Here is a 15,107-nt window from a genome sequence, read left to right as displayed (position 1 = left end):
TTATCTAGTAATTAATTATAATTATTAAATATTATATATTTATATATATAATATATATATATATGTATATATTATGTATATATATATTAGTTTAAATAAAAAATAAAAAATGGCGCGAAAATTTAAAATAAAAAAACATAATAAAATTATAATTAAATATGAGTAATTAATTAAAATAATAAATAATTTAGCTACGGCACTGTGGGTATAAAAATAAATATTTTAAAAAAGAATAACCGCGACAGTAGCGCTGTTGATAGCTATTTCACGAAGTTTATTTAGTATGGACCAGAGAGAGAGCCAGAGATAGAGCAGAAGAGTAGAGAGTTAGTGGTAGCAAGAGGGATCAAAAGAGAGCAAGAGCAAGAGCAAGCTAAGCTGGTTGTCAGTTGTCAGTGTTGGTGAGTTAGGTGAGGGTGTAGAGATCGTTTCCATACGTAGTGTAGTGTGTATAGACGTTGAGGATGATACTGCGATCCCAGTGTTGGAAGTAAACCCATACCCGCACAAGCAAAGCCAGCTGCCAGTGACGGATCACTTTGAACTCTGAAGAAGCTCCGTTAGCTCGAGCATCGTGATCCTTCAACATACACACTACACTACACCATCAAATATTTCATTACACTAGTTATTATATCAGCTTCAGTGGTTCTCTGATCCCATCCATTTTAAAATAATAACCGTAGGCGATTGTTTTAAAATTCCCTATCGATCATCCCCGTGGTCGCGGCACAATGGACTCTGGTAGGCCAATTGAGTGTTTAATTTCCTATAAAAATAATATACACCACAATGATGGTGCCATCTTTATTATTAAATTATCTCACGCTCTAAATTATTTATTTTCCTTGCAGGAAAACCGTGAGGATGACGCTGACAAGTTCACCTGGTCGTGGTTTCTGATCGTAAATTGTTAATTGTGAGCTGATATTTATCTGCTGGTTGTTATTAAGTGCTGGGTTTTTAATTAAATCGTGATCATACGGCCGACTGAACACAACTTGGGGTCATTGATTAATTGGATTTACGACAACGACCACCAAGACGAAGAGGATGATGTGCCTGAGACCCAACCGAAGAAAATCAAATTATATGTCTGTTATTTTATCTAATAATCGTGTGTGATTTTTTTCTGCTTGACGTTTTAAAAAAATTTCACATGCTGTTCGTCGGTTCCTGACGATTGAAGGGTAATTATTATTATTATTCTAAATAATTATTGACAGTTAGCGTAGAAGTAGCATTTGTGGCCACTGCTCTATTTTTTGACATTTAATATTTTAATTCATGAAAAAGTATAAAAAGAAAATTTTCATGTTAATATGGTAATTAAGATTCTTTTTAAACAAATCAAAAAAAAAATTTAAACTAAAAATATGCGCATGTAGGAAATTAAAAAAACTATAGGCCCATTTTTTGAAAGTTTTTTTTTTTTACCTCTCCTTTTTAAAAATATATAAAAATTATTAGACGTCGGCTAACTTCAGTATCATATGACAGTAAAGTTAGCATGATCCTGAAGTTAAAGCATTTAAAAATTTTCTGATTTTTTTTTCATCAAATGAATTACAAAAAAATAAAAATTAAAAAAATGCACATGTAGAAAATTTAATAAACTATAGGTGCAATTTTTTCAAATATTTTTTTTTTATGATTTACTGCTTTAAAAAAAAATTCAAAAATTATTGGATGTCGGTTAACTTCAGTATTACAAAGTTAGCAGACATTTGAAATTTTAATAATTTTTTTTAATACTTAAATATTTAAAAAAAAGTATTTTAAAAAAATACACATGTAGAAAATTTGATAAACTATAAGTGAAATTTTTCCATATATTTTTTTCAATATTTATTTTTTTGTTATCATTAATTGAACTGTCTTTGAACAAATTAAAAAAATTGATTGTCATTGCGTAGTTTAATTAATTAATAAATAAATAAACAATTATTATTATTACAGACGTATGTGAAATGGGTAGCTCTTGGTGGCAGTGCACTGCATGTTTGAGAGCACAGGAAGAAGACATTTGTGAATTACAACTAAATCATTGCAATCTTTATGATGTACCACCAGATGTGTTCATTTATGAGAGGACACTGGAGATGCTTTATCTTGATGCCAATAGGGTAAATTATTATTATTATTATTCTTTTTAATTAGCAGCTGAGTAATCAGACTTCTGGATAATTTAAAAAAAAAAAAACAAGTCGTTTGCTAGATTAATTGAATAATTTATGGTAAAAAAGAGCTGAGTAGAGATAGAGGAATTAAAATGCTAAAAATAAGTAGAGCACTTGTCTAAATAGCAACCGAGTTGATAGATTTTATTTATTAATTATTAATTTATGGGAGTAGACTAATGGAAGTGGTTATTTAAAGTTTTTAAAAGTTTTAGATAACTTTTTAAATAATTAATTTATAAACTTTGTACAGCAAAGTAATGTCGGAATTGATAATTTAAATGTTTACTTAAAGGTTGCTTGTTTATTCTTAGTTATAATTGATCAATTAATTAATTAATTAAGTATCTAATTGGACTTATTTTTTTTTGTAGATAAAGGATTTACCGAGGCCATTATTTCAGTGTCATGAATTACGCGTATTGTCGTTAAGCGACAATGAAATTACGACATTACCACCCGCCATAGCATCACTCATTAATCTTGAGAGTTTAGATCTCAGTAAAAATAGTAAATATATATTTTTTTTTTTATTTATTATTTTTTTTTGTACACAGAAACAAAAATTTTTGGCGCAAAAAAAATTTTCACTATGAAATGAAGACAGAAATTTTTTCCCGCCCTAATAAAATTTTTATTTTTAATTCTTAATGCAAAAAAAAAAAAATCTTAGGGCGTGAAAATTTTTTGTCTGTGTAGAAAAATAAAATAGTGAATTGTGTCACCAGGAATGAAAAAAATAATTTCAGACCAGGATGAGGCTGACTACCATGAAAGTTTGAAATCGTTTTTTATCCCGCCGCACATATTTTTTATAATTAAAATTTAAAGGCGTAAAATTTAAAAGTCAATTAAATGACTCAATTTAAGACCAATAGCGCATCTGAAAATTATATTGTCATCTCAATTAATTATTTAAAATCCGTTCAATTTCATTGATCTTAAATTGACTATACAGATTTAAATTTATTTTCAATGCAGTTATAAAAAAAAATATTTTATTTAATTACTAAAAAATGATAAATTAAAATAATATTTATTAAAATTTTCAGGCATAAAAGAGCTACCGGACAATATAAAAGAATGCAAAAATTTACGGTCAATAGACCTGAGCGTAAATCCATTCGAGCGTTTTCCCGAGGCAATAACCCATATAACAGGACTACGTGAGTTATATATAAATGACGCATACATAGAGTACTTACCAGCGAATTTCGGAAGACTATCAGCATTAAAAACACTTGAGTTACGTGAAAACAATATGATGACCCTGCCAAAATCAATGAGTCGTCTCGTAAATCTCCAGCGTCTCGATATCGGGAATAACGACTTCACAGAGTTGCCAGAAGTCGTCGGTGATTTAACAAATTTAACAGAACTGTGGATTGACGGTAATGACATACGACGTATTCCTCCGAACATCGAGCAGCTGTACCGTCTAAATCACTTTGACTGCACGATGAACTCTGTTGACAGCGTACCAGCTGAAATTCAAGGCTGGCGCGACATATCAATTATTAATTTTTCCTCAAATGAAATTCTTCAATTACCCGACTCGCTGTGTTATTTACGTACAATAGTAACATTAAAAATAGACGATAATCAATTAAATTCACTGCCAGATGATATTGGACAGATGTCGAGTTTAGAAGAATTGATAGTGACTAAAAATTTCCTTGAATATTTGCCGTCTTCGATAGGTTTACTCCGTAAGTTGCATTGTTTGAATGCGGATAATAATTATTTGCGTTCGATACCACCGGAGTTAGGGAGCTGCAGTGCGCTGTCATTATTGTCACTGCGGTCAAATAATATAACGAGTGTGCCACCGGAAATAGGACACTTGTCATCGCTCTGTGTTTTAAATCTCGTAAATAATTGCATACAATTTTTGCCGGTGTCGATGCTTAACTTGAATAATTTAAAAGCTCTTTGGCTGAGCGACAACCAGAGCCAGCCGCTGGTGCCTCTGCAGCAGGAGTTCAATCACGAGGAAGACATGATGGTGCTGAGTTGCTTTATGTTACCTCAGAAACAGCGCAAGGAACTTGAACGTAAGTTGACACATATTTATTGTTGTTGAAAGGAATTTTTAAAGACTCGGTTGATTAATTTAAAAATGTTACGCTGCTAGTTGAGAGTGAGGTGGTGGATGAGGAATGAAAGGGTAAAGTATTAATTTTAAACGAGGTTTTGTCATTTGGTAAAAGATATTTTTTATTTATTTATGGTATTATTTTTTTTTTATCTGGGGTTTGTGTTTGTGTTGAAATTAAATAGAAATGGAGCAAGCAGTGGGACCAATTTCCGGTTCAATTGTTGGGACTGGAAGGAGAATTTGTTTTGCCACAGAATTAGAAACAGAGGTCCCGAGACAACTACATCGTGCACCTACCCCATATCCTAAAGAGCTTCGTAATTTGGCTCGACATGCGCGTAATCTTCATCATCAATCTATACACGATCAAAGAGTAAGTACATATAATTTTTAGTAAACTTGACAGAAATTTAATTACATTTGCTATGGAATATTTTTTTTTTAATTTTGCCAATAATTTTTTCTTGTTGCCGTAGAATTAGAAAATTTTTTTAATGATTTTTTAAATTAAGTGACAGCTCAATTTAAAAAAAAAAAATTTTACTCATGTAATAAATTTTAAAAAATAAAATAAAATAATTTTTTTATTCAGATTCATATGGAACGAGAAGGAATGATCAAAGAAGCTGTTGTAGCTAAAGCAGTGCCGATGATCAACAGCAGCATAAATCACAACTCATACCACGAAGTATGTAAATAATATACCAATAAACATAAATTAAAAATAATTTTAATTACTACTTTTATTACAGAATTCTTATCTAGTATCAAGAGATCAAAGTAACATTCAGCCGAACCAAATCGACGGCCCGAGTCCAGATTACTCTGAAGAAAGTCGTCCAGTGCTGGCACTGGAAAAGTCACCGGAAATCCGCGAAGCCAAGTGCATCCGTAACCCGCAAACTAACGAAAGTCTCTCACGACCGCCGACAATTGCGGACTACGTGAGCTCTACTTGGAAACCCGAGGAGTACTCGCGAACAAACACCGCCAAGATCGTAGAGTCCGAGAAGCTCGCAGAGGCTTACAAAAGTCCCACTGATTCTAACGGGATTGAGTCTTTGGGTAAAACGGGCAATGAAATCCCATTAGCGCCACCGCCTTATCACATTGCCGCGGCTTTTTCAAAGCAGGCCGCGTTTTTCCAACAACTGAATCGTCTTAACGCTGATGCTGATGGCAGAGGAATTGGAGGAGGCGGAATTGGAGATTGTGGTAGAGGAGGATTAATTCCGTACCATAATGACAATCATTTATCGAATTCATTTAGGAGTAAAGACAAACGCTTGATGAACATGAGCAGCAATAGCAATAACAATGATGATGTTGTTGATGGTAGCAGTAGTATCATCGACACGTCATCAATTATTAATGTTAATGATCAAGACAACCGTAATTTTATATTCCGTGAAGACAAACCCAGTAGGATACCGATAATGCGTAGTATTAAAAATCCCGATTGTTCTATTTCCCTGTCGGACAATGATTCGGTATCGATTAATGAAAGAAATGTTTATTCAAGTCAAGATGACTATGATAGATATCGAGATAAAATTCAAAGCGACATCAACACGCCGACCTCGCCAATCACTGGCAGAAAATATCGCAGTCCGTTATCGTCAGGTCACAATCAGCTCCGACATTCAGATCGCTCGTGGAGATTCAATGGCAATAAAGATGAAATGTCACCTTCACCAGTCACTCAGCAGCCTCCGTCGCAACAAACTGACATGCATGTTTACACCCCCTCACTTGATAATTCAATTGAATTACACAGTGATAAAAATAACTCAGGTCGTAGCACTCCTGTATCTGTCTCTATGTCTATGTCTAACAATATTAATTATTCATTAAATAATAGTGGCTCTGATATTTATAAATCTAAATCGAAAACAAAGTGGATGTTTGGTCAGCATAAAAATGTTAATGTGGTAATTCATATTTTTTAAATCATTTTTTATAGTTAATTTACAAATAATTTAATTATTTATTTTTTCGTTTCATTTCAGATACCAGTTAAAGTTAAAAAAAATCCTGGGCTTGGCTTTAGTATTGCCGGGGGCTTAGCAGGAAATCAAACTGTAAGATTTATTTTTATTTACTTAGTTTATTATTTTTTTTAATTTTAAAAATTAAGTCCTCTAGCGGATTTGTATTTATACGATAAATTTTCAGTATTTTTATCGTAACACTGCGATACTTTATTCTACATTAAACTGCCGTAATTTTTCGAAATACTGTAAATTACGATAATTACTGTAATTTAAATCCGCTAGGGTTGAGTCTTTATGATGAAAAATAAATGAATTATTCATTATTATTATTGATTTGTTTTAAAATAGGGAATAATAGTAACAAAAGTAAATCCAGATGGACCAGCACAAGGAACATTACGTCCCGGTGATAAAATCCTCGAAGTTGATGGAATTGATTTTTCGAATTCTGATCATGATCGTGCAGTTGCTATTTTAAGATCAACTGGCGACGTTGTTACGATGCTGATTAGCAGGCATCAGTAAGAAAAAAAAATAAGCGGGATATAATAATATTTAAAACAAGAAAAAAATTAATGGTGAGTTTGTCATGACAGTTCTTTAGATTAATTTTTGTTTTTAATTAATTGTTTTCCAATCTCAACATTAGACTGAAAAAGTATTTTCCGTACTCCGCATAAAATTATCGCAACAATTTAAAATAAAATTGTGATAACTTTACTTAAAAAAGTAAAAAACAAAAAAAAAAAATTTTAAATAATATCTGAGTATTTAATCAATTGTGTTTTCCATAAAGTGCACAAAACAAAATGTACCTTTTGTATTTTCAAATGATAATAATAATAATACTAATTATTATTATTGTTATTATATATATATATATATATATATATATATATATATATATATATATATATATATATATAAATATATACATATATCTACTACGGAGGATTTAGTTTTTGTACTCAAAAAAAAAAGAAAAAAATATTTCAATCCATTATAAACTTTATTATTATTATTAGGAATATTAATTACTAAATTCAATATAAATTAGCATGCGCACATTAGTTACACGCACATATTTATATATTTTTCTCAATACTCACTAATTTAAACTAAATTAATAGTTTTTTTTTATTTTACTATAAAACTATTTTATTTTTTCATCTCCAGATTAGCGAGTGATTAAATAAAATAGTAATTTAATTTATTAATTAATTAATTAATTATGATAATAAATTAACAAAATAAATATATTGTATATTATTATATACAAAAATTTACTTTAAGAGAAATAATAATTAAAAGTCAAAGATAAATGAAAGACAAATGCCAAGAAAAATTATAAATGAAAATATTCTTCTATGTGCCGTAATTTATAAATATTTAAAAATTAATAATAATATTAAAAAAAAAAGAATATAAATTATAATAAACTGTTGTCAAACAATTAGATATTTATATCACTGGTTGAAATGCAATTGTCGGTAATAAATCCAGGAGATATTTAATTAGCAGGTTGATTTAAATTTAAATTTTTTTGCTGGTTCATTTTCTTTGACTGATTATTTGACTACGGGTTGCATTTGAAATTTATTTGGGCTTCAGAAATTATTTTTTTATTTTTATACGGCACTTATTGTTTGATTAAATACAGTCAACTACCCGATAAGCCTCTTCCCTCAATCGGGAGTTACTGAGTCCAAACAACTTCCCCACTTAACCACTCTGAGGAGTTTCGTACCAGAGAGCCCGTTATAAGCCTCCGTTAAAATTCTCTAAATTATAAACTAACAACAGGAAAAATGGACAAATTAATGATGAAAATTTACTGTCTATCTTTCGCGGATAATAATTCAATCATTATTAAGTAAAATATAATTTATTGTTGGTAATTGTAATGATGAATTATATTAAAAGCTTCTGTTACAATTTAAAAGTTTTATTGAGCATTAAGTTGATCAACAAAATTATTATTTTAATTATTACTGTAATCAATACCGTTATCATTATAATTTTTTTTCATTATAATTATTATTAGTGTAAAAAGATAAGTATTTATTTTAGCGCCATAAGCACCAGGAAAATCGGGATAGTCGCGTATGTAACAAAATGTTAATATGACGTTTAAAATTATATAAAATAAAAGTGGCTTATAACGGGTAGTCGGGAACAAAACTAAACGCACGGTAGTGGGAAGACTGAAATTCTAATAAAAATTTCCCTGCGTCCCCCAGACCAGGCTTATATCGGGTAGTCGACTGTATTTAAAAGATCTCCTGGTAAACTATTATATAGTAATAAAAAAAAAAATTCTAACGTGGTTGTTCTCGAGAATAAAATAATAAACTTGTACCTAAAACTTATGCTAAATAATCAAAGTCACTAATTTTTAAAAATATAAATTGAGTGACTGAAAACTATAAGACTAATCCTTGCATATAAAAGAGAGAAACAAAATAATTAATAAATAAATTATTTAATATTAAATAATAAAAAAAAAAAATTAATAACTTCCCAGTGATACGATAGATCTAAGTAGCTTTTCTGTTATTTAAATGATAATTTAATAAATTATAAATATTTAAAAATTAAATTTTCGACAACAGTCGATCAGACTTCGTTGTTAATGTATTGATTAATGTATTGTATTTGTTTTTGTTATTAATTGATACATTAATGATGAAGAGTAGTGGAGAGAGAACAAATTGTCGTGTATTTATCTATAGCAATAATAAATAAATTTATTTTATTTAATAACAAAAGCGTAATGCTGCCATAGCTAAACGTTCCATTGGTTTCTCTCTTATTATTATTATTATTTTTATTATTAATTATAAAATAAGTAATTATGTGGTTGCGATATTACTCATTTCTGGTTGTAGAATATTGTTGGTTGGTTTTTTTCAGTCTTTTTTTGGTTTTCAGGATATTCTCAGACAATATCCTTTAGTTTTTTTAAATTGTCTGATGACCGTATCTAAATTTTATTAATTAATTAAAAAAAAGTCAAAGCATTGATTGAAAAGAAGTAATCGGACTTCGTCTAGAGAGAGACTGAACTTTGAAACTGTCCCCACTACGATTATTTCTAAACTGCGCATGCGTAAAAAAAAGTGGGAGAATATTTACACAGAAGACCTAGAGGAGTAAAACCGAAAACACCCGAAGTGAGTTCACGAGAAAATTTGACGACGAGGTATAGATTTAAAAAAAAATTAATTAAAGTTGTCATCAATTAGCAGCCAAATAAAATTTGGTAAATAAATTTCAGTTTTCATCTCAAAACTTAGTGGAAATTTATTTAGCTTCCGGTTTTCACTCCTACTTTGGGTGTACTATGAGGTTTCTCCCACTTTCTTACGCATGCGCAGTACAGCAATAATCGGTAGAGGGGGTAATTCGGAAGTTCAGTCTCTCTCTGGGAGAAGTTCATGTTATCTTTTTTCAATTGATGCCTTAATTTTCTTGGAAACTGATTCATACAATTTTAATACGGTTGACAGTAAAAAGTTACTGAATATTTTCAAAAATTGGAGGGTACTGTCTGAAAATGTACTTAAATTTTATGTATACACTGCAGATTTATTCAAAAAATTATTACTTGGTAGAATTCTTCATTTTATAGAAAATATATATTTATATATTTAATTTCAATTATAACTGAAATCAAAAATAAAATTAAGGTTCGGTAGCCTGGGGTTAAAATCTGAAATTTCGAAAATCTATTTATATATTTTTCAAAAATTAATTCGCTGGTGTTTCACTAATTAAAAATAATTTTTTGAATCAATCTGCAAAAATTGAAAAAGAAACAATAATTTTTTGGTTCAAAATATGTGACTGCATAAATACCAAAAATAGATGGAAGTATAATTTGTGTCACAAATAATTATAAATGCGAAATGTTATTGATTAAAAATAAAAGGATTAATAAAATAAAATAATAAATAAACAAAAAGCAAAAAAAAGAAAGCATTTAAAATGTTTAAAACAATAGATGACTAGTCATATATTCGTCGTTCCTCGTGGCCCGATCTATATGTATAACAAAATATATTATATTTATAATATGTATACTCTTTTAATAATAATAATACGAGGTCAAGTAATATCCTCGTGTGGATATAGTTGTTGAGTCTTTTAGAGCTCTATAAGAGATTAATATTCAAAAAAAAATCCACGGGGTGATTAAAAATACTCAAACTTCTCGATCAAAATAAAATTTTTAAAAAAATTACACAGAAAAAAAAGAATTTCTTAGTGAAAAAAAATTTTACTCATCCAGATAAATTTTTTGAATTTTCAATTGAAACTCAAAATTTTCTTGGCGTGATAGAAAATTTTCTTGAGTTAAGAGACAATTTTTTGGGGTAAGAAAAAAATTTCTTGCGCTAAGAAATTTTTTCTAGTCCTAAGAAAATTTTAGTCTTGATTTCATAATAAAAAATTTTTCTTGCACCAAGAAATTTTTTTTTTCTGTGTACAGATAAACAAATAATGTTTTGACATAAGAATTAAATGGCAAAAAAATATTCTGTAAATAAAAAGAGGGTGACAATGCTCTCGATCAATACCTCTTCTACTTCAAACTTGACAGACTGACTATGTTTTTTGGATGATTTGTATCTAAGTAGATAGTTTTAAATCATGTTAGAATTTTAAATATTATTATTATTATAAATATTAATATTATTATAAATAATAAATAAAAAATAACAGTAACTATTACTTAAATCTATGGTTGATTAATAAAATATATTGGAAAATGTCATGTCATGAAACGGGTTTGGATGTAAATAAATATTTAAAAAATATATGTCTATATATAAATATAAATATATTAATAAGTCTCGTACTTGATCCTTTATATATTTATAACAAAACGTTTTGAATATTGTTGCGGTTTGTAGACTTTAATTATTTAGTAAATTACAGCATCAGAAGATGGGGATTTTCTACATAAAATTTCCATTGATTTGAAAATCGAGCCACTGTGGCACCGTCGACAACCCGGTGATCAGCTGCCCAACTTACGCAAACAATATTTGCTGGTGTTACGCTTCCTTTGTTATCAAAACGTGGTAATTTTTGTACTTTGCCAATCACACCAATTATTATTTGCGGTGGAAGGATCATTGGCTTCGCGTATGTTCCCCCAATCTGTAATTAATTTATTCATTTATTTAATTATTAATAATTAAACTTCTGACAGCTCATTTATGACTGCTATAATTACTCTAAAATAAAACTACAGAGAAAAATTTACGAATCTTTATTATGCTGTCAATTAAAAAAATTATCTTCCACTATAATTATTATTGAGCCTGGGAAATTTTTGAAATCTCTACAATCCTATTTTAGGCAACTCAACTTCCTGTTTCGTTTTACCGACAGTATAATAAAATTCATACATTTTTTTCTGTTTCTCCAGTAAAATTTACCGAACATGTCAACGTAAGAAATTCTCTCCCCCATAAAATACCCGCTATTTTTCAAACTTTTAAAAAAAAGCGACTATGAAATCTATAAAGAAATTTGAAAAACAGTTAACTCTAAGGAAAAACTCCAAAACTTCCCGCTCTTGCTGAACTCAGGAGTCTAGATTTTCTATAGAATTTCTAAGACGACGATCCTGATAAAAATTAAGGCCTCAGAGGTTAAAAATCACGACCAATTTAAAATATTAGATCTTTTAAATTAAAAAGAGCTAGAAACTGAGTAATTTACTCCAGTACAAAAAATATTTAAAATTTTTCTGTTAATTTTTAACGTCAATTTAACTTGAACTCCTTTTTAATATTTTTTAAATTCATAAATATGACTAAGATATCTGTAATTATTAATTATTAATTATTAATTATTAATTATGATTATTATGTATGAACTCACAGCTCCAATATTAGACAAAGTAAAAGTACCACCAGTGACATCAGCAATTGGGAAGGCGGCTTTCTGACCCAGTGCTTGGAGCCGATTAAGTTCCTTGGCGATATCAATAATCCCCAGATTCTGTACATCCTTGATATTGGGAACAATTAAGCCTTGTGTTGTGTCCATAGCTAAGCTAATATTATGAGTTTTGAATATTTTTAGTGCCTGTGCTTGTTCATCGAGCCATGAATTTAATCTCGGGTATTTTTCCAATGCCTTTGACGTCGCCTTAACAAAGAACGGAGTAAATGACAATGAAATTCCGTGGCTCGTCTTTAGATAATCCTTTGATTCATTACGTAGCTCCAGTAACTTGGTCACGTCGCACTCGTCGGAATAAACGAAGTGGGGAATACTCTGCAATAAATAACAAACGTGGGCAAATTAAATATTAAATTCAAAATCAATAAACCAAAGCGATTTGTTAAGACCAAAACCCACCCGAGACTGCGACATAGTTTTCCACATGTGCTTCTGATAACCCATCAGAGGAACAATTTCTTCGTTGTCCCTCCTCTCCTCACTTTTATTCGCTCCTCGGTTATCGACATTCTGAGGTTTAATAAATTTACCAGCTTCCAAGTAAGCTAAAATATCTTCCTTAAGAACTCTGCCGGCTTTTCCCGTTGCCGGAACGTCTTTAAGGTCAATATTACTCTCGGCAGCCAGTCTTCTTACTGCTGGTGTCGTAAGGACTTTGGTGTTGTTATTATCTTCCCCTTTATTCACCTCGGAAAGTTCATTTGCAGCCCCTTGTATCGGCTCCTGTTTCTTAGTAGCTATTGTTTCTTCATTGACACCGACAACTTCTTGAGAATTGTCATCTGGTAACTCGATATCAACTAAAGCATCTCCAACAAGTGCTACATCGTCGACTTTATAATGAAGTGCTTTAATTTGCCCGTCGTAACGACTTGTTATTGTTACTGATGCTTTGTCACTTTGTACTTCGCAGATATTGTCAAACTGTGATACTTTATCTCCTGGTTTTACAAACCTATTATTATTATTATTATTATTATTTTTTTTTTTATTCAGTAGCTTTAATAAATTATTTAAAAAAAAAATCAATTTTTTAAAATAAAAGTCATACTTTAGTAGATATTTTTTATTTTGAATTGATTGATGATTATACGGTGATATGAATTAAAAAATAACCCATAAAAAATTGCCCATAAAAAAATAACCAATAAAATTTCTCATAGTAAAATTTCTTGAAAAATTACTGATGGAAAAAATACTCTTAAATAAATTAACATAAAAAATTACTCAATAAAATTACCAACGTAAAATGTATCACTATAAAATAACCCATAAAAATAATCCACTACAAAGTAATCCATGAAAAATTACCCACAGTTGAGTAACCCATGACAACATACCCCATAAAAATGACCCACTACAAAATAACCCATGAAAAATTACCCACGGTAAAATAACCCATGACAAAATAACCCAGTAAACAATATGGGCAAGTATTTAATTAATTAAATTACTTTGCCATGGGTAATTTTAAAAGCATATGATATTACGATGACTTTAAAATAATTAAAATAATTTACCATTCTTTAACAATGACTTCTTTAATTCCCTCGCCAATATCTGATAATTTAAATGGAATCACTGACCCATAATTTATTGAACTTACTGACAATAATCTGCTACCTCTACCCTAAAATAAAAGTAAATTAACAATTAAAAAAAAATAAAATAATTGCTTATTAAAACTGAATACTTACCAATTTAATAATTGGAAAAAATCTAGCTGTCCAGGCCATAGAATTTAATAAAATAATTATGTAGTATTAATACGTACGAGTCTGACTGCTGTTGATATTAAATTAAATTTATTCATAAACACATCACACTTTCGTAATACTGATAACCACACTCTGTCTTAACTAAATCGCGATTCCGATTAAAATTAGCTCTACACAATAACTTTTTCTGATCCCAATTATCAAATAATTCCGCGCGCTTAAAATATTCGAATTATTAAAATTTAAATTTCATAAATCAAATTACTCCAACATTAAAATAACAAATGACTTAAACAATTATTGTTAAATGTAAATAAATGCTTGACCTTAATGAACATCCAAGTTATCTTCATGTTTAAATTAACGATACGGGTGTACAGTGATAAAGTATTACATTAGTGACTTTTTTTTTTTTTTCGTGTATGTTGGTCGTATATTTTTTATTTTTAAACCATTTTATTTACAATTTAACTCAAACTTATATACTCTCATAACTTTTATAATTAAACAATACATTTATCGTTATTTTATTTTAGTTTTAATTCTCTTTCCAGTGCATTATTATTATTATTTATTATATTTATTGATACTGATATAAAGTGTCTTTAAATAAATTGCAATTATTATTGCAATTATTTTCAAAAAAATATTTTTTTAAAATAAATTTTACTAGGCCTCAGACTAGATTTGTTTTGTAAATAATAATTAACAGTTAACATAATTAATCATTAATAATTTTAACAATTATTTAAATCAATTAATTAATAAATAAAGTAAAATTTAAATATAAATCATTTATATAAAATTAACACTTATTAATTAATTAAAAGTCTTTAAGAAAAATATTAATTATGAGAAATTTTAAAAAATTAATTAATAATCAGTTTATAAATTATTGCAACATAAATTTATCATATATTTTAATTTTAAAAACTATCGATTTTATTATAAAAAATTTCGCGGTTTAAAAAATTTATATTTTGCCGCCAAAATTTTTTTTTGCATAAAAAACTTGTAAGAAAAAATTTTTTAAATAAAAAAAAAGTATTTTGCAATAAATAATCGATAGCAATTGATAATTAACTTTTTTTTTAATTAAAAAAAATTTCTCATAAATAATTAAAAAAAAATTAATTAT

The 15,107-nt window shown here is 28.8% G+C and overlaps 2 protein-coding genes across 6 annotated transcripts in view; one reads left to right on the top strand and one right to left on the bottom strand.

Moving 5' to 3' along the window:
- LOC103569365 (protein lap1) overlaps positions 1-7,077 on the top strand; it is a 28,704-nt gene extending 21,627 nt beyond the window's left edge. For 2 of the 5 annotated variants that reach the window (XM_008546645.3, XM_008546644.1), the window contains exons 3-11: positions 855-1,190; positions 1,960-2,126; positions 2,555-2,690; positions 3,233-4,234; positions 4,461-4,651; positions 4,871-4,966; positions 5,031-6,209; positions 6,288-6,359; positions 6,621-7,077. In XM_008546645.3, the coding sequence (XP_008544867.1) occupies positions 1,971-2,126; positions 2,555-2,690; positions 3,233-4,234; positions 4,461-4,651; positions 4,871-4,966; positions 5,031-6,209; positions 6,288-6,359; positions 6,621-6,797 (3,009 nt within the window). In that variant the 5' untranslated portion in view covers positions 855-1,190; positions 1,960-1,970 and the 3' untranslated portion in view covers positions 6,798-7,077. Of the gene's footprint in view, positions 1-256; positions 745-854; positions 1,191-1,959; positions 2,127-2,554; positions 2,691-3,232; positions 4,235-4,460; positions 4,652-4,870; positions 4,967-5,030; positions 6,210-6,287; positions 6,360-6,620 lie in introns of those variants that run through there. The other 3 variants (XM_008546646.3, XM_008546647.3, XM_008546643.3) reach the window with 3 other exon arrangements.
- A 4,015-nt stretch (positions 7,078-11,092) lies between these two features.
- LOC103569362 (lipoamide acyltransferase component of branched-chain alpha-keto acid dehydrogenase complex, mitochondrial) lies at positions 11,093-14,304 on the bottom strand. Its single transcript, XM_008546639.3, has 5 exons — positions 13,949-14,304; positions 13,772-13,881; positions 12,651-13,206; positions 12,168-12,566; positions 11,093-11,438 (listed from the first exon to the last, which is right to left on the bottom strand). The coding sequence occupies exons 1-5, from the start codon at positions 13,985-13,987 to the stop codon at positions 11,208-11,210; spliced, it is 1,335 nt and encodes a 444-aa protein (XP_008544861.1). The 5' UTR covers positions 13,988-14,304; the 3' UTR covers positions 11,093-11,207.
- Between the last annotated feature and the right edge of the window lie 803 nt (positions 14,305-15,107).

The sequence above is a fragment of the Microplitis demolitor genome, chromosome 5 (genome assembly GCF_026212275.2).
Source record: "Microplitis demolitor isolate Queensland-Clemson2020A chromosome 5, iyMicDemo2.1a, whole genome shotgun sequence".
Taxonomy (NCBI): domain Eukaryota; kingdom Metazoa; phylum Arthropoda; class Insecta; order Hymenoptera; family Braconidae; genus Microplitis; species Microplitis demolitor.
This window is presented reverse-complemented; position numbering and strand designations above follow the sequence as displayed.